This window comes from Topomyia yanbarensis, chromosome 2 (genome assembly GCF_030247195.1).
Source record: "Topomyia yanbarensis strain Yona2022 chromosome 2, ASM3024719v1, whole genome shotgun sequence".
In the NCBI taxonomy this organism is placed as follows: Eukaryota; Metazoa; Arthropoda; class Insecta; order Diptera; family Culicidae; genus Topomyia; species Topomyia yanbarensis.
In genome coordinates, this window is record NC_080671.1 from 178,700,526 (window position 1) to 178,727,613 (window position 27,088).

The 27,088-nt window shown below is 36.8% G+C and overlaps 1 protein-coding gene across 1 annotated transcript in view; it reads right to left on the minus strand.

Moving 5' to 3' along the window:
• Positions 1-27,088, minus strand: part of LOC131682254 (rho GTPase-activating protein conundrum) — a 324,666-nt gene that overhangs the window by 16,265 nt on the left and 281,313 nt on the right. The window contains exon 6 of the mRNA XM_058963609.1: positions 9,208-9,275. Coding sequence (XP_058819592.1) covers positions 9,208-9,275 — 68 coding nt within the window. The remainder of the gene's footprint in view (positions 1-9,207; positions 9,276-27,088) is intronic.

Here is a 27,088-nt window from a genome sequence, read left to right on the forward strand (position 1 = left end):
ATATTTTCAAATCGCTTGGGATTGGTTGACTGGACAAGATCGGAGGAGTTCGAATATTTTTTGTACAGTTGAAATCTTGTTTTGTAGTATGTACTGCTTCAGCAACTTTGCCGGATATCGCCGTACAATGTAACTTTTTACATTTCTTACAAAAGAAATGTATAGGATTCGCTCAAACTTTGACAACTTTTTCCGAGGCCCGGAGGGCCGAGTCTCATATACCAATCGACTCAGCTCGACAAATTGAGACAATGTCTGTATGTGTGTGTGTGTGTGTGTATGTGTGTATGTATGTATGTACAAAATGTCATGTAATTATCTCAGCAATGGCTGAACCGATCTTAATGAAATTAGTTTCAAATGAAAGGCCTAACGTTGCCATTTGACACTATTATTTTTGATTTTCGATATGTTGTTTACTTTCTGAGATATGGGCGATTTTGTCAAAATACAGCAGGTTTTTTGCAAATAACTTTCGAACAATATAATATTGTCCCTCAAACTGCACATAAATAGAAAACTTGTAAAAATACCTTTCTAACAAGCTATAGATTGTCTAAATCCGTGCACGAGCGGCGGAGATATTAGACATTTTGTATTTTTAGTTCTCGCTAAATATGAGATTGTTTCATACAGAGTATTGCTTTACTGGTGTTTTAGGGGCAAAACTAAACCGATTTTGAATATCGGGGTATGAAAACACATCTACGTGATTCAAGGAATTCGATGTTGAGAACAATTTGTGAATTACCTTTATAATAAATGAACTATTTCTCAAAAATCAATATATAAGTTCACTTCAAAGACAAAATAATGCGTTGATAACGAAACAGTGAGTTCTAGTATTTATTCCTTGGATTAGGCATTGCGTTCAATCATGAGGTAAATGTTGGATGGTATATCAATACACAGATCAACAAGTAATTCACCTAGTAGTGAGATAAAAGATTTCTAATATAATTATACTTGTGGCGTCACCGAAAGCAACTGTATGTTTGAAGCCCAAAAATCTAGCGAAAATTTAGCTCTTTTGCAAGATTTAGGTTATACTGGTTATGGAGCAAAAATTACTACTTACATTATTTATGATAAGAATGTAAGAATCAATATATCATAATAATATACCTATAAAAATAATGTCACTGCATTAACCATCATTTGCCATTCCTCACACGCCCCCCCCCCCATCTCTCTCTCTCTCTCTCTCTCTTTCTCTCTCTGTCTCTCTTCTATCGCATCTATCTAGCTATTTCTGTATGCATTTCTAAGTTGTGTGATAAGATCTTCTGCCAATCTGAAATATTTATTAATTGTAATTGCGAAGGTTTGAGAAAACAAAACTATTTTTGTCTACTGCTACATCAACTTAACTTTAATTCAATTGTATTCAAAGCCTGTTTCTACACTATAATTAAGGAAATTCATGGCTATATCAGAAAAATATTTGGCTTAACTGGGTAATATGAAAGTTTGACGATGGAAATTTTCAAAAGAGACATTCCACGTGCGATATTTAAACTATTCGTATCTCTATTGAATTTTGAATGAAATATATGCTCAAAGACTGAAAGCTGAAGCCAGGATTTCGAAGACAAAATACATGAGAAGAAGAGGTTCTAGAGACGACAATGTGAACCTCCCACCCGAGTTCGGATTGACGGTGACGAAATTGAGATGGTCGACGAATTCATGTATTTGGGCTCACTGGTAACCGACGACAATGAAATTCAGAGACGGATCATAGCGGGAAATCGTGCCTATTTTGGACTCCAGAGGACGCTCCGGTCGAACAAAATTCGCCGCCGCACGAAGTTGATTATCTTCAAGACGCTGATTAGATCGGTGGTCCTCTACGGCCACGAGACATAGAATATGCTCGTGGAGGACCAACGCACCCTTGGAGTTTTCGAACGAAAAGTGTTGCGTACCATCTATGGTGGCGTGCAGATGGAAGACGGAACGTTGCGCATTCGTTGTATTGGTACGAACTTTCATGAAAAATAACGGATCAAAGACCAAAAATAGCCACAAATTAGATCCAGGAAAAGAAGTCCCCAAAGTACCCACTCTCGATGGGGGATGCAACTACAATGTGTCTTCTAACTTATCGTCGTCCATATTTGGATATACTGAGTAGTTTGAACCATTTCTTTTTCACAATATTGGTCTGTATAGGACTTATTTATCCATATTTCCTGCACGAGAATTCCGAACGAAACAATACAAACACGGCTTTTATGCAATCGACATAGCCTAGACATTTCACACTATTTACTTCAATGCAAATAAAAACTTTGAAATATCTACCTGTCTCATTCACGAATCGCATTCTCCCTCTGTCGTTCTCTGTTCAAGGGGCTTGAAAGCACATGTGACCTTGTCTCACTTTACTATATTCAATTGCGCGTTAAAATACTGGACCAGTACATTCTGTTCTGCACATAAATCTTTTTTCGGGAATATGTGACCAAAAAGTAAACTTTGAATTCGTCAAGTAAAGAAGCATGAAAACAAAAAGAATAAAACCAAAAAAAGATGGAAGCCCTAGAAAGTCCATTGCATATTTATTAGCCTTTGGGATTTTCTAAAACATTTCAAAACTTTCTGATGCAAATTTCTGGTTTTCAAATTCGTACAATCCGGTTTATTCATTATCTTTATTCAAAAATGTGTCTGGCTTCAAATATATGACCATTTCATTTTAATAAATAATTTCATTCCGCATCTTTTGATTCGTTTTGTTCATCTGCGTTCATTTTACTTATTTTATTCATTTCATTCTTTGGATTCACTCTGATCAGTTCATTCTTTTTGTGCATTTTACTCATATTGTTTTCATTGTATGCATTTTATTAATTTTTTCCAGTTTATTCATTTTGTTCAGTTTCTTCATTTTAATAATCTGACTACTTTTTCAGTTTTATTCATTTCATCCAAATAATTTATTTGATTCAATTTATTTCTTTATATTAATTTATAACCTTTTACTGTAGTTCAATTTTTCATTTTAATCAATGCATTTAATTCTGCTCATTTTCTTCTTTTTATTCATTTTATCACTCCAGCTCATTTTATTTATTCGATTCGTTTGTTTTATTTATACATTTCATTTATTTTTTACTTTATTCATTTTGTTCATCCATTCTTTTCATTAATTTGATTCATTGTATTCACTGGATGAATTAAATCAATTTGATTCATTTAATTCATTTGATTCATGTGATTTATGCGATTCATGTGATTCATTTGATTCATATGATTCATTTGATTTATTTGATGCATTTGATTCATTTGATTCATTTGATTAATTTGATTCATTTGAATCATTTGATTCATTTGATTCATTTGATTCATTTGATTCATTTGATTCATTTGATTCATTTGATTCATTTAATTCATTTGATTCATTTGATTCATTTGATTTATTTGATTCATTTGATTCACTTGATTTATTTGATTTATTTGATTGATTTAATTCATTTATGTGATTCATGTGATTCATATGATTCATTTGATTTATTTGATGCATTTGATTCATTTGATTTTGATTCATTTGATTCATTTGATTCATTTGAATCATTTGATTCATTTAATTCATTTGATTCATTTGATTCATTTGATTCATTTAATTCATTTGATTTATTTGATTCATTTGATTCACTTGATTTATTTGATTTATTTGATTGATTTAATTCATTTGATTCATTTGAATCATTTGAATCATTTGATTCATTTGATTTATTTGATTTATTTGATTGATTTAATTCATTTGATTCATTTGATTCATTTGATTCATTTGATCCATTTGATTCATTTGATTCATTTGATTCATTTGATTCATTTGATTCATATGATTCATATGATTCATATGATTCATATGATTCATATGATTCATTTGTTTCATTTGATTCATATGATTCATATGATTCATTTGATTCATTTGATTCATTTGATTCATTTGATTCATCTGATTCATTTTATTCGTATCTTTAATTTTATGCATTTCATGTTCAGTCATTCGTTTTATTTCATTTAATTTGTTAGTATGAGTCAATTTATTCTATTAATCTTATAACTATTTCTAAATATAATCTTAATTTTTATGTAATAACCTAATCTAATTTGATTCGTGTATTTGGATCAAAATTATAATGATTTCCATTAATTTTTCTACTCATTTTATGAATTTAAAAACCTATTTTTTCATTTTTTGCTTTACTTTTTTATTTCGGTCGTTTTGTTGATTTCTATAATTTATTCAGTTTATTCGAGATTTTATTTGTGCAAGACTAGAAACTGTTTTCATCCCACCTCTAATTGGGTGCCTACTTCTCGTGAGTTCTGCAAACTAATCCAACAGTGAAATGTGTAAGAAATGTCTCATCTCACTGCTAGGTGGATTAAATCGGTTTTTATCATTCAAATATGGAATAAAATATTCAAAAAAGTTATTTTTTAAAGTTGGTGCAATACACAGCAAGTTTACTATTTTCAGTTAGTTTTAAGCTGAAGTTAAACAAACGGTTGTGTTGCACTACGTTTGTAATATTATTGTCTTATTTATTACAGTCATCATCACTAGAAAGCGATTTTGCTGGATATATAATGAAAATGATTAAAATATCCCTTAAAATATCACCTTTGGGCATCCATGCAAAAAAATTTTAGCAATTTTTGATATGCTCCTAATTTTGCCATATTATACAGTAGGTTCTTAGGTATGTAAAAAAATATTACGAAACAAAAAAACAAAAAAAAAATTTTTGTTATTGGCCAAGAATTTGTTCTAGTTACAGTCGTGATTCGCTGGTTGGGCCACAGCTCTGTCCAACTAACGAATTTAATTCGTTAGTTGGACCGACTGACAGATGTCAAAAGCTCTCCGAAGGAGACGTTAGTAGTGTAATTGCATCTATTGACATCTCTAATAATTGTCAGATGGATTGTCAAGTAAATTTGACATAAGATTTTGACATTCAGATGCTTTTTAGTTGGACAATGGTCCAACTAGCAGAGGTCCAACTTAAAAGCGGTTCAGTTAAAAAGTGTCCAACCAACGAATCACGACTGTACTCCTCTGTGCGCTGGGTTAGAAACAATAGCATATCCTTGAGTTTTAGTTTTCTGTACATAGGTTCATCTATGTATGGAGAACCAAAAATCCGGATACGCAAATTCATTACTACAGGTCAGTTGCCTATCAAATGACATGATGTTCCGTAATCAGATTCACAAAGATCATATGAATAATACCCAGCGCGCTGTATAGTAGCCATGTGATAATTGAGTTTGCAATGTCCAGTCAGTGCCTTGACTAGAATATTGCAATTGTACTTGGAAAAATGTAACAAATCGGACTCACATCTGGCAGAAAAGTCTGCTTGAACGCAAGTTTGCAAGCTACGCCAATGGTTGACACGTACGGATGCAGCCCAAGAGCGAATCTTGTACTTTATCAAACTTATCGGCAGTGGTAGAACTGGTTCTGGACCAACGAAGTCAGTCACAGCGCCAGCTCAAGCCAATTCGTCCGCCCATAATTTCCAGTAATACCGGAATGACCGGGTACCTATAGAAGGTAGATAGTATTTGGAATGCTAAGTTCTTCGATTTGTGTTCGATATGCAATTACTAATTTCGATCTCGAATCTGCCGAACTATGTGCTTTCAGGGCAGCCTGACTGTCAGAGCAAAATAGATTCTGTTACCGCAAATTCTTTGTTGAAGTGCCGATTGTACGCCACACAGAATCACAAAGATTTCTGCTTGGAATACGGTACAGTATCTACCAAGCGAATGAGATTGGTTTAATCTCATTTCATGACAGTAGACACCAGCACCGGCTCGGCTCTCCAACAAAGAACCGTCAGTATAACAAACTACGTATTCATCAAGTTGTCGCTCCATCCAGCTAGACAAACATTCCTCGCGAAGAGGAATTCTCACATTGAGGGTTCTAAAAGGAAAACTACATGTGAGTGTAAGGTCACTGGGAGCAAGTGCAAGGGCCACAGTCTTGTGTGGTTAGTTGCACGATCTATTGGTTTACTGACCCAGAGCCCAGTAATCTTAAGACGGTAGGCACAAGAAAGTGATTTTTGGTTCAGAAACACATACAGTGGTTTTATGTTCAAGAGTGCCTCTAGAGCAGCACTAGGTGTTGTCGAGAACACACCAGTCATCGCCATCAAGACCATCCTCTGAATCTGAAGATGGTTTAGTTTTGATTGGATTGTCATGACTTCTCCCTTCTACCACCAAACAAGGAATCCGTATGCCAGTATGGGTCTAACAATTGGTGTGTAGATCCACTGAATGTACTTAGGTTTGAGTCCCCAAGATGTGCCGAAATTTTTGTCTTCATTGGCCGAAGGCCACGCAAGCTTTCTTGAACCTGAAATCGATGTGAGCTGCCCATTTAAGTTTTGAGTCCCCCTTCACTTGATCTGCGACCATAATTTCAGAGTCAAATAAGTGCAATGGCCGAGCTCCGGTTGTAATCTTTCGTTGCGTGAGAAGCGCCATTTTTTTTATTTGGATTAATTGACAGTCCAACATGAAAACACCATTGCTCAACAACACATAAGGCTTATTATGCAAATCAAAAATAAAATACTGGTGATCATTGTATGATAATCATCTGCGAAACCATACGTAGGAAACCCAAGCTCATTAAGTTTCCTCAACAAGCCATCGGCGACAAGGTTCCACGCGAATGGAATGTATCCTGTTGCAAGACTACAAGTAATGATTTTTTTTTCAAAATATGCTCAAAATGTTCATATCCTCTTTGTAGTTAAACTGGAATGATCCATTTCCCGGAAATTTATACGGAGTAAAACTTACAATCGCCAATTTGATCGCTTCGGTTGTCATAATTTTACAAGAAAATGCCCAAGTATCAGAACTCCCTGAAAAGAACTCAGGGGCAATCGCCAGTTATGGCTTCGTACAGCCTGGAAAGTGTGTGTCAAAAAGACAGTTCAGTACTACAACTTCGTCAGACGAATATCCACCATAAGCAGTTTTAATCGAACTGACATGAAAGTCTTTCGATTGCGTAAGTAACTTATTTAATATACTAGCCTAGTTGAGACTTGAGACATTTGGGCAGAGGCTTTTTCAACCAATTTGCTCAGAGGATCGTTTATGTATGCTTTGCGAGCCAACTTAAAAGCCTGCTTCTGCGATTCCAAGCTCTTCCACATAACTGTTTAAGTCGAAGCGAATCGGACAAGCCTCTTGGTATGCTGCTACTATGCGTGAGCTTGTTTTATCCACGACATTATCCAAGTCGATTCAATCGTCGGAAGATACCAACAAAACCTAGCCGCCAAGCCCTTTTCGTAGAGGTCGCAGTTCATAGATTTAGGATTACGATATGTGACGATATCTAGCGAGACGTTTAAATGATCAAAGACGATGTACTTATGATCAGATAACGTAACCACGGTTCGAGCTCGTTTGGTACGAGCCACTTTGCCAACTCATGCTGTCAGAGCAGAGAGTTACATCTAACACCTATTCTCTGCCAGCTCGTGCAATTTTTGGGTGGTTTCCTGCATTAAGAATGTGTTTCTTAATTCGGCGCCTCTCAAATTGATATCCGAGTTGTCCCACATTATGTGGTGGGCATTTGCATCATTGCCGACTATGAGGGGAAACTCATTTCTGCCACAGTATGATATAACGCTTTTGAAATAATCAGAAGGTGGTGGTTCATTATGTGGCAACTATGCCAAACAATAGACGTATTTCTTGTTTATGTTGTCAACAGTCATATTTACCGTGACAGTGCAAATGTTGCGAACTGTGAAGTCGGATATAAGACATGCGTCAATAGCATTATTCGCAAGTATACATGCACGAGGCATTTCCCATGGATTTGTTAAACCATTTTTGTTGAAAGCTACGAACACGGAGTTGAGTAGCTTTCCAACTTAAAGGTTTCCGTATTTCCACGATTATTGAACCGAAACTTTTCCTTCCTGCACAAGGCGGGATAGGTTCACAGTTGCTGTACGTTTATGCTTAAGATTCATTTGTACTACTCTAACCATACTCATCATCAGCACTTGTTGTACAGCAACTAGAAGATACTAAACATGTTAGCTGATAATCCCCTATAGAGAACCTCGAAATGGGTATTAGGGACATGACCATCATTTGAATCCCACGATTTGCGAAGAAACAAACGTCCACTGTGTCAGAGATTCGCGTAACAGAGCAAGGGTAAGACCCACGACACTCCGTGCGCGGCAGGCATATTTTAGCCAGACATTCAGTCCTCGGTACGGAGAAGCACCTTGACTTGAGGACTCCTGTTTTTGGTCGCCTGTTACGACCTGGGAGCAGGAGCGCAGTGGATCAATTCTTGGTAGAGATACTTCAACACGTCGGTTACCACATCCTCTAGGCTAGTTTTGTCCGGTGTAAGATAATAAACTGTTATCAACCTCCTAGTGGACCTCTGCCACCTTTGTGAGTCCGACTACGGAACTTCATATTATCTGATATGCAACTGCCCAGCAGCAACGTAATTGAGATTTCGAGTTTTCGGCAGTCCTTATATAGAGGAAGGCTATATTTGGACGACTGAAATTAAGAAACATACTGAAGTTTTGAATCCAATGCGGTAGAGAGCTCTAGGAAAATGATGAGAAGACGGCAAGGCACAAATACTCGACCAGAGAGTGGATAGGTGCTATTTGAGCCAATATATGTTGGTTCCTGAAGGTGGTTCATTTCCAAAGAATTACTATATAAAAATGGATGATAAGGGACCACCGGCCGTACACCATTGAAAAAGAAAATATTGAATAATGTAAAAAGTTCACATTTTTCGTACTTTCACCTTCCTGCCCGTGGACAAGCGTGGACTTTGTTCTATCCTCTTTCTTCCCCTAAGTTGATCACGTGGTATATGATTATACCCTAAGAGTACTCACATCGAACATGTTTGTTAGAAAATTGCTAACTTGTATCCTTATAGTTAAACTGCGATGTGTCAATTGGATCGACACGTAATTGGAGAACCTTATTCACAAGCACATTGTACACGTTCGAAACACACTTGATTGCATATTACAAAGAAAGTTGTTTCCTGTTAGTTTACAACTTATAATAGCTTTCACCATAGAAAGTATCTAGCATTGAACATGCTTTTTGCATAAGAAAAACATTAATTTGCCGTTCTTGTTCTCTTACCTCCTCGAAGGCTCTGGTCAGTTGAGGGAATCCGGCTGCATTTAACCATTCTGCTTCTAGTTCTCCATCTGCGAAGGAAAAACGATACCATAATTAGTGTACTGCTTGACGGATGTGACTTAATGTGACAATCATATGGTAAATCATCCATGGATACGTGATAGCCTTCTAGTATACAATTTGTATGCAAGAGTAACTGTCGTTTCTAGATGCCTTGGAGCAAAGTTGACCGCTTGGATCAGTCCGAACCAGAAATCGTCAACAATGTATCGGGAATACTCGGTATAGAGGCAAAGTAACGCGTTCAACAATCGTTTGACATCTATAGACGTTTATTTCACGAATTGCCAAGACCAGATTTATCAGATTTCCACAGGTGAGACGGTCAAAAAGCAAAAAAAAATCTCGAGAAATGCAATTTTTTCATAAATAACTTAAGCAGTCGGTACAAATGAATCGGAAGGTGTCTCATTCCTCTTCGTTCGAACAATACATTTCGTAGAGTAATGAAAAAAAAACTTCAATGTTGTGCAACATTTCGCATACATGAACAGCACAGTACACCGGCAATTGGAGACGAGCAATTTTGTAAGAAATTTAAGAGAACAATAAAAAGTGCAATAAATTCGATGAATTTATGTAGTACAATGAACAACGGTGACGACGATACGATGACGATTACGAGAAACGAGCATAAGGCGAAACGACGTCGGCGGCTCGTCCGCCGCTACCTCAACCGTCCGGACTATCGAGTAGACTGTATGTACGGCCCAGTAGAAGGGGGGGGGGGGGGGGGTTGTGATTCGCGCGTATAAGTGCAAAAATAAACGTGTGCACGAGCGCGCGATGTCTGTTTAACATATGTTTTAATCGACCCGGCTTTTGCACACCCCATATGAGCCCCGACTAAGCAACGAAATGTGACTACAATTGAAGACAATCATGATAATCACGCGTGAGGAGCCCCACTGATCGCTAACAGCAAGAGAAGAGGATGGTGCGAGAAGAAGGCATGGGCAGCCTTTGGTGCTAGGGAAAATGTATTTAACAAAGCGGTTTTTCATCATTCAAATGCGCACAAATTGCAATTCAGCGTAAAATCGAAGTGTGTTATTTATGATTCTTTTTTAAATTGACTTAAAATTACTGGGAACAATAAATAATATCGGTTGCTGTGCTCCGGCGATCCGGTTGCTTCGATAATGCTGTGAATTCGGAAAATGCCATAATCCCGAAGAACCAGTTCTTTCTATTCTGGGATTGAACCGAATAAATTGTGGCCGGACTGTTAACAGTTTTGCACTGAAAAGTATTTTGAAAAATAGCTGAATCTTTAAATTATATTAACATATGTAAATCATATATTTACATGCTCATCATACCTATTTGGTTTAACAAATCACCGCTGATCATATCCTTTAATCATTGTGAATGAAATCTCACTAAATGAACCTTCATAATTTGTTTTCGTCTGAGATGAAATAGACTGTTTACACAAAACATGACCGACTAAACACGAATGGTTTTGTTTATCTTCTAGTTTATCTACTTTAAATAAATAATTGTTAATTGACTTAAAGTGCATGCAGCGTGAAGATCAGGTACTTTATATAACCAAAATTGACTTTCTTGAACAGTCGCTTTAAACTTTTATCGTTTCCTCAAAGACTTCTGGAACTAACTGAAGTAGCCAATGCTGCCAGTTATCTACCAACGATCTAGATAATTTCAAGTATTTTGATATCCATATTGACATTGTATGAATTCTTTAAATATTTTGGCAGTACCAGTTGATATGGGATGATAAAGCATAACCGTACTCATCAACCCATAATTGCGGAACCGTAATTCCAGTTTACATAAAATAATTTAGTAGCTTAGAGGGATAGTCATTTTGGACCGAAAAAATATAATCTTGCGATTATTGCAATAATAAACACAAACATATCTTTCAAGAAAATATGAAAATTAATAAACAAAAACAACAACATCAACATTGTATTATTGAAATTACTAAAATATTGTAAGGGGAGTCCGGGACTAATTGGCGGTAAGGGTAAGTTGGTGGAATCTTCGGTGACTGGAATATTATACGTCGACTGAAAGAGGAAAGGTTGCAAAGATTTTTAAACACATTAAGCTGTCCAAGTTATCAAAGAAACATCCCGTGTGGCAGACCATCTGTTCCTGTGGTCTTTAGAGCGACATTTACATCGCAACCGGGACCATCAACCAGGAAATTAATGTATCAGAGCTCCGCTTAATAGAAAAATACTAGGCAATCATCAAGCATAACCTCAGTACATCAATTATCACCAATGAATACTAGTTAATTCGTAAATTTTCATTTAAAGAGTCATATTCTGTTGAAAATAATTGTAGCTTTTCATCAGTAACTTACAATCAGTGCTGTGCAATCTCACGACGGTCTTTGAATTGTGACGGTAAATATGAAACAATCGAAACTCCATAAAATGACCATTATTTCATTTCAATTTTCCTAGCATAGTGTTTCAGTTAACTATCTCTCATAGAATCCATGCGAGAGAGAACGAATTGCAGTGATAGACAGATTAAGTACCATTTATTTTCTTGGTATGGTAAACGAAATATTATCAGTGTGTTATATTCAGGCAGCACGCGGTGCTTTGTTGATTTTTTCTCCACCTTTCTGTTTATTTTATTCAAGGTTATCTGTGTGAAATCGCCTGTTTGGTAATACTACCTCGTTGTTGGTAATAAGATGACCATTATAACCGTATTTATATTGTAAATAAAATGAAGGTCAATTTCAATTCCTCCCAGCAATGATTCTAATGTGTGAGAGATTCAGAAGAGAACCGTCTTAATGTTGTCAATTCATTGAATTGAGAACTATAACTCAATAAGCATTGCTTACTGTTCTGATTGCTAACCGTTCCATTCTCTTTTGTCTAGTAGTTTTACCATCACTACCGTGATGGAGCTTAGCTTAGGGTACAATACGAATCGATGGTGGTGCATTGAGGAGGCCGAGAGGGCTTATTGGGTCTGACCAAAGTTCAGACATTCGAATATTTTGTATTGTATTCGGAACGCTAATGTTAATTTTTGTCTATGTGCTGTTGTTTTGGCCGTGAATATGCAAACGGCCTCTCGGTAGTATTAGCGAAATTAAACACTCGAAGTTATACACACGCTAACATACACGACATCAAAACGCCCAAACAATAAAACATGTTAAGATAAACAGCGCTCGTGTCCTTCTCGATAAGACAGCATACATAGAAACATCTGGGATCAATATAAACGTCTGGGATGAATATGTTAGCATTTACGAATTTATAAACGCCGTCTCAATTGCGATTACACCAGTGCTCTTTCCAATGCGTACCTGACTCAGTCATGTCCGGAACCACCTACCTCCTAGCACTCTTGGTCCATGCCTTCAGAAAAAAAATATCTGAGCAGTACACTCAAAATCTAACATCAGACTTGTTGCCCGCGAGTTTTGAAAAAAAAAATCCACGCGAATATGCAAATGACAACAGTGTTATACAATCGAAGTTATACAAGCACACATACCTACACACACGACATACAAACGCTCACATGATCACACACATTGAAACGCATTCGCTCGTATTCTTTGCGATCATTATTAGATACCTAGACTCGCCATCTCGCGATCATGAAAACGCACCAGTGATAGAGAGCACATTTTAGCACAATTTTAAAACGTGTTCTTAAGCGCGAACCTACAAATGCAAGTGTTTACGCAATCAAGAATTGGTTACATCCGAAAGTCCCTACCTTCGGCCCTTGTAACATAGGCCTCATATCCACAAGACAAAGACTACACGATCCATGCAGGAACTCTACTGGTGTGGGGAAACTTACTCTCGTCTAGCTTCTATCTAGCCTGGTTCAGATAACCATACTGACAAATGGTTAAAAAATCGAATTCATGCACGCGACAAACGTATTCACATATAAACGCTCGAGGCCTTCGCGATCATCCTCGCACACTTGCGTCAGCGGGCTCGCAAGCAGAATAACACTATGGTGATTAATTGAACGTTTTAGCACTTACTAATTTAACCACGCACGTGTTCGCGTGATCATGAATCGGTAACATTAGGAAATCACTACTCTCACCCCTAGCAGGCAAGGCAGTTTGACCAACCAGAACAAAATGAAGTTCATTTCCACTAGACATCACGTTCCATAGCGGCAATTCTTGTGATATGGAGGAATTCATTCTCTTTTTGCATCTGAACCGTACACTGAAAACTAAGTATCAGAATCACGGTCCGTGTGCGACCATTTGAGAATACACACGAATATGCGAATGGCAAACGATTATAAAATTGAATTTATGCACCCGAAGTTACATACACGCTAGTATACGCGCCAAACACGTTAAAATACAAACACTCGGGTTTTTCGCGATAATCAGCGCACACCTACGTCAGCAGGCTCGCAAACAGAATAACACTTTGGTGACTACTCAAGCAGCACAGCACTTGCAACATGAAATGGCCGCGTTTTGTTGCATATACAAAAGCTTTTGCTGGTGCGTTTTTTGGTTGCTAAATCAGTTGAATAATGGTTGATGTACGCTTCATTTTAAGAAATTATGTTGCAGAAACTGTTAGTCAACAAATAGTGTTGCTTGGGTGTGTGAACGCTTTAAAAACGCGATCTCGAGAGTGAACCTACAAACGCTCGTGTTCGCGTGATCATGAAACGGTAACGTTCGGAAATCACTACTCTCGGCTCTCGCAGATTTGGCCCTTGCCTTTAGTTGGACCAATTACAACAAAATGAAGTTAATATCTACTAGACAATGCGTTTCATGGTACATTCTGGTTCATTCTCTTCTAACATCTGTGCCGTACGCTGAAAATTAAGTATCTTATTCACGGTCCGCTCGATCATCCAAGAACACACGCGAATATGCGAATGGAAACATGGTTATAAAACCGAATTTGTGCCCGCGAAGTTTCATACACGTTAGCACACGCTTCATACAAGCGTCCTGGCGACATACAAACGCCCACGCGTCATACAAACACCCACGCGATCGAATACGTTAACTTACAAACGCCCGAATCCTTCGCGATGATACACAGTGACGAACATGCAATCGCGATCATCCATGCACAACTACGCTCAAGATTTCGCAGGTACAAAAACGCTACTATGATTCAGTGAACACTATAGCACTTATAGCCTGATCACCGCGCTGGTCAAGGACGCGCAAAAACTCGCTCGTTCTCACGCGATCGTAAATTCCCTAAGCCCGCACATCTGAATCGTACACTTAATATAACAAACAGAATCACAACCCGACCCGACCCCGTGATATTTGCCGTCTCGTCTGCAATTGTAGTAAGTGAATCTGACAGCGAGCTCTTTCGAGAACACAGCTCTACAGCTCCAGTAGGGCAACTCTCGAAAATAACATCACTTCAGACAGCTGGCTGATTCGTCATTAGAAATATTAGTATTTGCAATCTTTTTAATCCAAAATACAAAAGGTACTAGGAGGTCAACCCTAACCGAACTTGCTGCTTCCTCAGTACTATGATCTGCCCAATATTTTCGTTGAAAAATTTCAACATTTACAATCCAATTGCATGGAAAAGCTGGTCGATTTCAGTCTAAACTGACATTTTTTATCTGGTTTCTATAATATTTCAAGACAACGAAGATATAATAATATTTCATTTTTAACTAGGGTTGTTGCTCCTTGGTTTTATTTTAATTTTATGGTAGTTTTATCAAGGAATTACATAGTGAATCTGGTTTTAACATTGCTTATGAAAAGGGCATTCAGTTTTATATGCTTGGCGGGGTTTAAGAGTGCTTCAAGAACTCTTCAAGAGAGTGCTTCAAGAACTCTTCAAGAGAGTGCTTCAAGAACTCTTGAAGAATATCCATAAAACTACATTTCTCATAAGAGTAATTAGTCTTATGAGCAGTTTTAAGAGACTCTTGAGCTTCTTCTTAAGACATTGATTTCCAATCTACTTAAAACCAAAAGATAGCTTTATCACATTCTTGTTGAAGCATAATGTATCTTTAGAATACTACCTTCTTAAAGCTTTAAACGAAGTGAAAATACTCTTGCATAAGAGCGTTCTATAATAAACAAACAAACTGTAACGACTGACGGGGTATGTGAGGTATCCCAACGGAGAAGACGTGACATGTACCTCAATCATGTATAAACAGCCAACTCGATGATTATAAATTATTAATTTAACTTTGCAAATCTGTAGGTGCTGTACATATAGCGAAATGTCGTTAGTTGTTCATATAGTTCTATTTAACATGCGTTGTTGAAATAAATCAACAACTTTTAGATAGAATTGTAATTGCCATAATAATTAATCATAGGTATTTTTATTTCAAAATTGACATTTTCAATGTTAATTAGTCTGGATTTATTGCGATCTTCCATCTAACCTTTTTGTCTTCAAAAATTCCTATTAGTTTTATTCAAGTCCAACAGCTCTTCTTCAAGTGTATCGTAAATAAGAATGAATTTATCACGATCTTGAAAAACTCCTATTACTCTTGAGCAAGAATAATTAGTTTTAATAAGATCTTATGGCGGTTTCAGTTAAATCCAATGAAAAGTAATGACGTCGTGGATATTTTTTACCGCTTCGAAATGGTAGCCATTAGCATAAGAATTAAAATAATATCTTTTTTTCATATACTGAACTGATTCTCACTAATCGAAATGCATTTCTGAACTAGAAAAATGTTTATGCATGCGTTTAATCCAAAACATGACAATTATGAACATTTACACATACTATAAAATTTTCGAAACGATTTAATATTTCCTATAAAAATCAATGTTTTAGAGATTGTTTCACGGCGCGTTCATTTTTTCGCACTTTTATATTGCATATTATCGGAAAACTGGCAATCGCATGCAAATTTTCTCAATTATGAGCTTAAAAAGCTGGCCATTTATATTATCGATTTTTATTTGTATCCATTTTGGTAAAGTATGATGGATATATTTTTCCCCAAGCTGATTCTTTTCGTCTATACACCAAGCTCTCTATCTAACAAAGCAGTTTCGTAGCGCACTAAAAGTGTTCTTGAAGAAAATCATAAAACTATCAAGACTTATGGTAGTCTTATATTAGTTTTAAGCAGCTCTTGAACGCCACTGTGGGAATGTATTGATAATTCGAGTTAGTTTTAATAAAACCTTGGAAAATACTAATGAGAACCATCTTAAGAATAGGCCTTTTTCGTCTTAAGAAGGGTTGTCTTGAAGCAGTGTTGTAGAGTAATTGGTTTTATGTTCGGTTTTATGAAGCTAATTTTGAAGATATCTTCAAGTGTACCGTAAAACTAAATTTGTTACTTGGGTAACGACTGTGGGGACGAATCATCAGATTCTTTTCTCCCCTCAAAGATTCCCAGAAGACACCGCAGACGGCGCCGGTGGTTGAGTGGTAAGCGTGACTGCCACTCATGCCAGTTGGTCTGGGTTCAGGTCCAGCCGAGGTCGTTGAAATTTTTCTGAGGTGAACAAATCTGTGGTCACGGCTTCCTTCGGAAGGGAAGTAAAGCCGTTCGTCCCCGGTCCATTAGTTCATGGATTGATGTCTAGTCCAGATAGTGGAGTCACCTAACTGGCGTCGGTCATGAAGAAGTAGAATCCAACTTCTATACTTACTAACAAATAAATATGCTCCTCCCGTGATACTTGTGGAGTGCGCAGTAGTATATATACCGCGATCTACTTTCGGGCCTGGCCAGCGCCAGTATGGATTAATAAACACTTTAGGATTACCGGGAGTTGCACATTGAAAGATGCTTTGGTACTTCTAAGCATAATTATCTATTGATTCCCTGTCGAACTCCAGCTAGTCCAGGTCGATAACGGAGTAGCAGCTGGGGTGGACGCACAAGCTCAAAGATTCCCAGAAGACACCGCAGTGTGGTTTCCAGACTATGCCGCTGTATTGCTTGATTTCCTTTCTTTGGCTTTTGGCTATGGAGAGTAACGCTCGTTCGGCTTATTCTCCACAGCAGAGAGGTTGATGCTTTTGGATTGTTTTTGCGGTTAGTTGAGGAATTGAAATTCCACACTAAAATGACAAAACCTTCCACAAACGTAGAAAAACGAATTTTTCAGCTAAATTTGAACGGCACAGAAAAATGGTCAGAATTACGCTATGTCACATCAAAACTCTATAGTTAATGTTAGTAAAATTGCGATTGTTGTACAAGAGTTCTTTTTCTTTTGGGCGAAAATAAGGCAAAATTTTTCAAAATGTTCGAGAAATCGTTTTATTGAGCTCGTATTTCGATGAAAATTCCAGTGGTTGTTTGTGCATATGTGGGATGTCAAATATTGGAATCTTACTTTGAGGGGAAGTGGGAAAATTCACGTATGGTAGGAGTACCGAGGGACTGGAGAATGAAGGCAGAGCAGATCGCGCAATCAGGAAAATTGGCAAAGCATTGATTTTCGGAAGGGCTTCCTGTCAGAAACACCCACTATCATTGTAGACTCACTAAAATACTGCTTCAGTCCAATATCACGATCGTGTGGGAACGAGCGCTTATATTTTCGCATATGAAACTGCGTTTATGAATTCGAAACCATGTATCTGGTAGCAAATAAGAAAAGCGTGGAAAAGGGTAATGTGAGCAAGCTTAGAGTTTTCCGACTGTTACGTAATGTTTTACTTCGTGGTGGTGGGGCCACACTGTACTCACCAGCTATTAGGGTCGTTTCACGGTTGTCTCCTGGAGAAATTGACAATGGGAGAACTTTCTTTCCACATAATGGCCACTGAGCGATCGCTCCTCGTTCTTAATTTTCTTCGACGAAAACAAGTACCAACAACGAATGCACTATAAATAAAACGGACGCCACAGCTTGTATATACAGACCATTCACTATTTTTATTAATAATTTTTAAATTTAGAGAAAAAGCCAGGATGGCTATAAAAAAACCAAAAAAAATTTTACTTGCACTTTCAGCAAAACCTTCTTCTGTCAATACCGTTGCGGCCGTGATGACGTTGGTCGACTTGCAACTGGTTGGATGCGGGGCGAGCTTCGAAGGTTTTGCAGAAACGGACGCAGTTACGTCGAGCAATGGCGACGAGGAACTTCGGATGCTGCGGCAACTCGAATTATATGTATCGGAGGCCTGCGTTTCACCACGGGGCCCGGGGAGTGGTACTATTCGCACTTTTAAAACACTGAGTCGAGTGGGATTTTCAACTTTTTCGGTTTAGTAGAGTGAGGGTAGGGTACTTGGGTACGGGCGTCTACAATGGCGTCACTACTTGCCAAACACTGACCATTCTTGTGCACTCGGTCGGACGTCGTCACTATGCAGAACAAAAACCGGTAACCCCACTGATCCTACGCGACTGACCGAACAGAATCTGAACGTTCGTGTGGTGGTTCTGAAGGGCAATAAAGAAGATCCTACGGATCGGCTTGTAAAATTAAAAACTTCTCGAAATGCACTGTCACTTGTGAATTGTGACGCTGCTGCTGTTCTTCACTCCTCCGGGCCAGAAAGCATTACCTTTTGCGGTGAATTTTTATCATTGCCTTGTCTGCTTTCCTAAACATACCCACTGCACCTTCCCACATTCCACCCCGTATTTGATGACAATGATGATGCGATGACAGAATGATGACGGTTGACGATTACAAACATTCTATCGTTTTGGTTGGTGTCACAAAATATGCTCAAATTTTAGTACAATTAATTGACCTGCTAAACGTGCTTGTTTCCTTGATTTTTTTTAAATAATGAACAATTATAACAAACAATATAATAACAAAATGAATAATAAATAAACAAGCAAAATAAATAAATATATGAGTATACGAATAAATACATATAGAAAAAAAATAATAAATAAATAAATATATAAATAAATAGATAAATAAATAAGTAAATAAATCTCTGAACAAATAAATAACGAAACCTATATTTGACATTAACCTGGGCTATTAAGCAGAACTTAAACGCGAGTCAAACATGCAAGCATGGAGTAGTGATGGTTTGACGTTTAAATTCTACTTAGACATTTACAAACAATAGTTTCAGGGTATAAACGAAGAACAGACGTCGTCAAATACACGAAATAGACCGTAGACTGTTATTTATTTATACGACAAAAAAATAACAATATTTACAAATATATACAAGCTGGGCTCAGTGACCAAAGCGACGATACTGTGACCTACGAAATCACAGGACACACGACGACCCTTTGGCTTAGCACCTTATGCTGTCGGAAAACTTCTACTTCAAATATTTTTGAGACGTTGAAACTCTCGAATGTGCTAGTTTGACGAACCTGGTATACTACCTGCCGGAATGTTTTAGTTATTCGAGTATTGTGCTTGCGTTGTAGAATTCGTTTTCAACTATGACCGATTTTTATAGCTTGCTCTATAGACCCTTTTATATACTTCACCCATGGTTGAGGAAGTTCCTGAAGTTCTTTTTCCAATTTAACAAAAATATTAAGAATCTTCAAAAGTTAAAAAATATACCAATATTTTCTGTTGGCATTCTATTGCTTATATTCCTAGACTTTATGAGATAATACAATACTATTGATTTTTTTTGTATACCTATCATAACAAATAACGTGAGACATTAATGTATAATTTGCTTTTTCGGTATACCTCATATAGCTGGTTATGGGTATGACAAATATTGATGAGGATAATTATCTTCATCTTCTTGTATGACTACCACAATCAAAAGGATTTACAATTACAACCTCCGACGCATACTTCAACGGAATTTTAAACACGTGACCCCGAAACCTATATTGTACCATCCTCTCCGTAGGCTCTCATCACCCTTGGTACACACCAGTCGAGGTTCGTCCACGTCCTCAACAATGATAACGTAACGGCAGCGAACTAAAATGATATTCCATCATGAACACGCTGCTGCTGTGGCGGTAGGTACCATACCAGCCGCGGACGGTTGCTGCCAATTCAAGGTGCCCAAGCGATGTTTTGCTGACTTGGGCATTGTGGATGAGCATCAGGTATGACATAATAAAACAGTTGAATAAAATTCATAAATGCGCCACTGTGATAGACTTTCCGTGGTCGACTGGCTGCTGCTGCTGCTGCCGCTCGGGTGCAGTATTTCGAGTGTCGCTCGTTGAAGCATGACCTCCAATCTAGCCATCAGCTACGGCAGTTCAAGAGGTCAGATTGCCGGTAAAATTTAGGTTCCACAGTCCGTGTGGGAAAATAAACAATAATATTCATGCGACCCACAGACATCAATCCTACGCGAAATGCTGACTGGTTTGTGGTGTTTTTTATGTGTTTATTTCTGGTGACCGATATGATTGACTGACAAATTATTGAGGTCTCCACTCATCACGGCTACGGTGGTCCTTTATGAGCGTCGCACCAAAGGGTTGTAATTTATTGCTTGATCAACGTTGCTCACTGGTGAAGTTGATTGAAAGCCACGATGCTGGCAAAATCTATCCTTGGAAGATGAGCGATGCGATGAGGATTTGGAAAGGTATGAATAGTAGAACTTGGGGTCTTCTATAGTTGATAGGATGCGCATGCAATCTGACATCGCCGTGATGGAATAGTAATTCCGTTGGAACGCATATTAGCCTCAATATTTGTATGCCATTGAACGTTATGCAATGTATGTACAATGGTACCTATTTCATTTTCTGTCTGGAGAAGGTACGTACATACAATCACCGTACGCGACAAAAACAAATTCTATACAACAGACCATTATTATGTAACTACCAAAAATTAGTGGCACGTGACTATTGCTGCAACATTGACAAAAGCGGTTTACACACGGAAAACCGATTCATCACAATTTCAACTAAAAAATTAGTTGAGTTTTTGGTTTCGTCTAGTTAATATTTGGGCGAACTAAATTTTTGTTGAAAACAATAATCCAACGTTGTTGGTTTGATGCTGTCAGTTTCAGTCTGGACACGAACGTTTCATCCTAGCACAAAACTTAAAAAGCTAAAGCACAAAACCTGAAAAGCTACATGAGCTAAAGCTTGAAACGCTTGTCTCAGCTTCTAACGCTTGTTTTAGTCCAGACACAATTACATATGCCGTTACACTACCTTTTCAGCCAAGACACAAACGACTAGAATTCAACTAATCTCATTGTTGAATTAAACTGCTTCATCGTAAAATACAACATAGGATATTTCAAACGTTTTGTTTCACCGACCGACGGATGAAAGGTATGGAATTAAATTGTTGAAAAATTCCGTATTTCAGTAATTCACACGTAAATATAATACAGAGTTCTGTTTCTCATAATGTTATCTTTTTATAAACTGCAATCTTAAATGAGACGAAATAGCCAAAGGTATTTAAGGATTGTTGGAAATTGATTGATTTGAATTTTAGAATAAAGGTATATTTTTTTCTATTTAGTCACAAACACTATCCAGCACTACAAAAAAACTTCATACTTATTCCACATCTAGTTTGGAATCTCTAACGATGAAAAATAATTATCATATTACATATTACATTGGTTATTAATTGAAATGTTACTATATAATCGACTAAATCCGAAATAGAATGATTTTGACAATTTTCGACAATACTTTCAATTTTCAGTGCACATGTATTGAAAAAAATGTCAATAAAAATCATCCCTTTATTGAAATGTTTTTAAAGAAAAACTAGGTAAAACCAAAATGAGGTCAGTTGAATTTCTGTTTTTTTTGTGTACTGGTTCAGGTAGTTGCGTCCAGGATAAAACAAGCTTTCCAAGCTGAGACAACTACCTACGTGCTTAACCGTTATGCCCAGCGTGTTGCTGTCGCTACCTTGATGTATTTCAGTAAGGTGTGCATCTTAGCTACTTGCTGTCATTTCGTATGATGTGCGTCTTGAATCAAAATCAATAATAATTTTCAATAACTATTATTTGAGAATCTCTCAAAATTAAGAGAAAATTTAGTTACGTTATTCATTTTTCTGTTGAAATCAACTAATTAGGAAAACAAAAATTTGTTTTGTTATTTTCTTCATCGAATGGCTTTCAGTGCATTTGATTACTGATATTAGAAAAGTTCGACATGCGATACATTAAGGAAAATATATTTTAGCTTTTGTTTTAATCACGATAATAGAACACAAAATATATTCAATCTTGAGATAATCTACCATTTGCGAGATACTGCTCTATATAAAATAATCGCGTGTGATCGAACGTTAAATAAACGTTAAAGCGTTTGATTTTGTTTTACTAAATTGACGTTCAGTGTATACATTTTAAAAGATGCGCAATATCTAACTATCAACTTTTACGATAAAATAATCCTGTCTATTGATCGCTACCTTGAAACGTTGCCAAATGTTTTCTCAAGTGTATGGCAAGAACAATTTCTCGCTTTGGTTTGGGCAGTTCCTATCTCTAAGGCTGGAAATACTCACAATATTGAAAACTAGAGAGGAATTTTACTACTGAACTACCTGTCATTCCCAGTTCGTCGAGATCAGAAAATGTCTGTATGTATGTAAAATGTCTGTATGTGTATGTGTTTTCTAAACTCACTCACTTTTCTCAGAGATGGCTGAACCAAATTGCTCAAGAGTGCTTAAAGAGTGCGACCACACAGAATTTGCCTTTTGCTCTTGATTTTTTTTAAGTTTTTAGATTAGGACATCATTATTGGGGCCGATTGCGGCCTGTTAGTGATCAACATTTATAAAAAAATAATAAATATAGTAAGGATATGCAATCACTCTGAAAATCATCAACCTAATAAGAATTTTTTTTTCGACTGACATAAGCTTTATGGGGCCTCACCGCTAGCTAGGTGTACGGAGAGGGGTTACATCCCCCTCCTCCTCACTGGTCACCGCCCCTTTAAATTCTCCTTAGATCACCCATCAAACCACCACCCCATCCACAGCTCATACCCCTCTCTCTCAATTCCATCATCTGTATACCACCGCTATATCACAAGGCATCGCAAAATAAAGCTGGGGAGTGGTTCGTTCGTTGGTTTTTCACCCTCCACCCCCGCATGACAAAATTAGTTAGCAGGAAGACAACATTGAACTAATGCTGATTACGTTAATTAAGTATGATATTTTTTTGTTTCATGTGTTTCACTGTCTACTCATAGCATCTCAAGATCGTGGCTGGTGAGCCATTGTGTGTAGGTGCAAAGTGTACTAAGAATGTACTAGACATTTCCACAATTAAAACGAACATAACCAGCCATGAAATCATAGTTTGAAGAAATGAGAAAGGCACAATTGCACCACTAGGTGGATTAAAATAGGTTTTTTATTGTGTCAGATACTATCTTTGTTTGGATTTCACATGTATAATGGTTTCGTTGTAAGAGGGGCCTTTAGTAATAATAAACTACAAACATAATATGAAAACGGTTTATTTATTGTATTGGTTCACATAGTGAGTTGGCCCTTTGACGTGATATAAATATTTTTTCAGACATCTGTGACCACCGACATCTTTGAATTCCAAAACAAAGTGAACGTTCCCGTTAATAAAGTAGAAACACCAGATAATCTAAAATGAAGAACGAAAACGAAATGGCGAAAACAAAAAAGAATGGAAACACTAGAAAGTGCATTGCTTATGTAGATTTTTAAGCATTATTCAAATAATGATATTTTTACAAACATTTCAAAACTTTCTGAGACAATGGTTCTCAAATTCTTATAATTCGTTTCATCCAATGGCTTTATTTAAATCATTTCTTTATAATTTCCATCCATATTCTTATTTTTTCAGTTTATTCAGTTCATGTATTTTATTCGTTTTGTTTATTTCAATCGTTTTGAATCTTGTACTAAGTTTGCCATCATTTTATTTATTTTATTTGTTTCATTCTTTGGATTTTCATTCTGATCGGATTGTTCATTTCATGCATTTCAAATTATTCATTTAGCTTGTTTTATTCACTATTTTCATTTTAAGCATTTTATTCAGCATCTTCATTTTATTGATCAAATTATTTTTTCAAGTCATTAAATTTATTCATTTTATTCAAATTATTAATTCAACGTAAATTAATCTATGCTATAAATTTTATAACTTTAATTCATTTTGTTCTGTTTATTTTTGTTTTTTGCCTTTCTCAATAGAAAGGTATTGAAATTGCTCTGAAAACCGACTTTTTAACGGAGGCCCGGACATATACAATTCCATTCAGTTCATCGAGTTCGGCAAATGCCTGTTTGTGTATGGATGTATGTGTATGTATGTGTATGCGCATCTGTGTGTATGTACGCGAACACAATCCCACTAACTTTTCTCAGAGATGACTGAACCGATTTTCAAACTTAGTCTCAAATGAAAGGTGCAACGTTCCCATAGGCTGCCATTGAATTTCTAATGGATCCGACTTGCGGTTCCGGAATTACAGGGCGATGAGTACGATCACACAGAAAATGTCGACTTTAATAAATTCTGCAATGAATGTATAAAGGTGAAATTTTTTCCAAAATGTGGCCACATCTGCTTGGATTTGTAGTACTAGGTCACTAACAGCCATTCAAAGTCTCTTTGGCTATATTGGTCACCATCATCGGTTCCGGAAGCCCCGGCGAAAGTATCCAAATCAGAATAACAGTCACATCGGTTTCTCTAAGATGGCTTGACCGATTCAACCAATCTTAGTGTCAAATGAAAGGTGTTTTATCCCCGGAAATAGCTATTAAATTTCATCCCGATCCGACTTCCGGAGTTACGGGTTGTGGCGTGCGGTCACAAAGCAAATTCCGATTCAAACCGATACTCCGATGAAAGCAAAAATGGTAAAAATTTCGCTAAAATGACTCTCAAACAACTTAAATTTGCAGTTCTAGGTCACTGACGGCCTACGGAACTTTCGTTGACTACATTGACCACCATAGACGGTTCCGGAAGTGCCCTTGAAAAGTGGCGATCTTTCAATAATAACAAACTCACATCAGTTTCTCGGAAATGGTTAAGCCGATTTTCACAAACTTAGTCCCAAATGATAGCTATATTATCCCTACAGATGTCTATATATCTGTTCGCACGAATCGCTTATATGGTTCCGAAAATATAGACTGAATCGTCCGGTAACATATGAAATTCCCATATAAGCCGGAACTTAAATATTTTTTTTTCAAAGGGGGACCCCATGAAATTTCAGAAATCGAATTCGTATTTTTGATGCCAAACATCTTTAAAATGCATGAAACGTCGAGATTTTATGTTAGGGTAAGGTGGGGCAAATCCGACCTAGTAAATGGTTTTGGCTGTAAAATGCTCATTTTACATCGGATCAAGTCGTTTTTTATACCAAATTAAAGGTTAGACTCCTGAGCAACTTTCTGTATATCGCATTTTATTTGGATTTTGGGAATATCTTGAGTTACAAGCGTTTTACAAAAATGTTTATTTTTGCTGTTTTCAAAAATGGTGGGCTAAACCCGACCCCCTATGTTTTTGGTTGATTTAGTGCAGATATTACTCAAATTTTATGGTTGATCAATGATAAATCAATGAATGTTGTGTTATTGAATTGTAACATGAAGAAAATGGAGTTCAATGTCTATCTTGGAATGCTAAAATCACGAGCAGTAGCACGTAATGATATTCCCATGTGCATCGGAGCAATTGCTCGACGAATACTATAATCATCACGTTTTTTTGTCTTTCGTTTGTAATTATGAACCATTTTGCATAAAAATAATAAATAATAACAATAAAAATACATTTCAATTTGATAAATAAAAAATTTCTTAGCAAAAAAGCGGTCGGATTTACCCCAATATTTAGAGGTCGGATTTACCCCACCGCGTTATTTTTCATTATGATGCAATTAAAAAAAAATATGAAAAAGGTGATCTATGCACTTTGTAGGACTTAAATCAAAGAATTTAAATCCACTTACATTTATTATGCAATCACTTTAACAATCAGGAATATCCTGTAGTCAATGATGCACAAAAGTCAAATCAAAAGTTGTAAAACACATTTTTTGTCGTATGAGCATCCCAATGTAGATTAATAAAATGCTGTCATACCACCATTATGATTATTTTCGATGCTCTACACGACAACATTGATATTAGTTCGCGTAGTGCTTCGGATTTTCGGTAACAGAGGGAGATCGGGTTTACCCAACGGTCGGATTTGCCCCACTTTACCCTACCTCGATTTTTTTTTTATTAAAGTCTACATTGCCGATTTCGTAACTTTTTTCAGTTCAATGTTACCGTGGCTGCATTCTTTTCTTTTACAAAATTTTAGAACTTGGCTAATGATTTCTTTTCTTGTATGTATATATACATTTGAATGCTTTTAATGAATATGCTCCGCTAGGTGGATTAAACAGGTTTTATTCGTGTTATTGATTTTATTAATTTTATCCAAATCATTTATTTTATTTGTTTTCAGTTTATTTTATTCATTTCATTCGTTTAATTCCGTTTCTTTCGTTCATTCCGTTGTTCATTTCGCACATTCCGTTCATTCCGTTAATTCCGTTAATTCTGCTCATTCCGCTCATTCCGTTCATTCCGTTCATTCCGCTCATTCCGTTCATTCCGTTCATTCCGTTCATTCCGTTCATTCCGTTCATTCCGTTCATTCCGTTCATTCCGTTCATTCCGTTCATTCCGTTCATTCCGTTCATTCCGTTCATTCCGTTCATTCCGTTCATTCCGTTCATTCCGTTCATTCCGTTCATTCCGTTCATTCCGTTCATTCCGTTCATTCCGTTCATTCCGTTCATTCCGTTCATTCCGTTCATTCCGTTCATTCCGTTCATTCCGTTCATTCCGTTCATTCCGTTCATTCCGTTCATTCTGTTCATTCCGTTCATTCATTTCATTCATTTC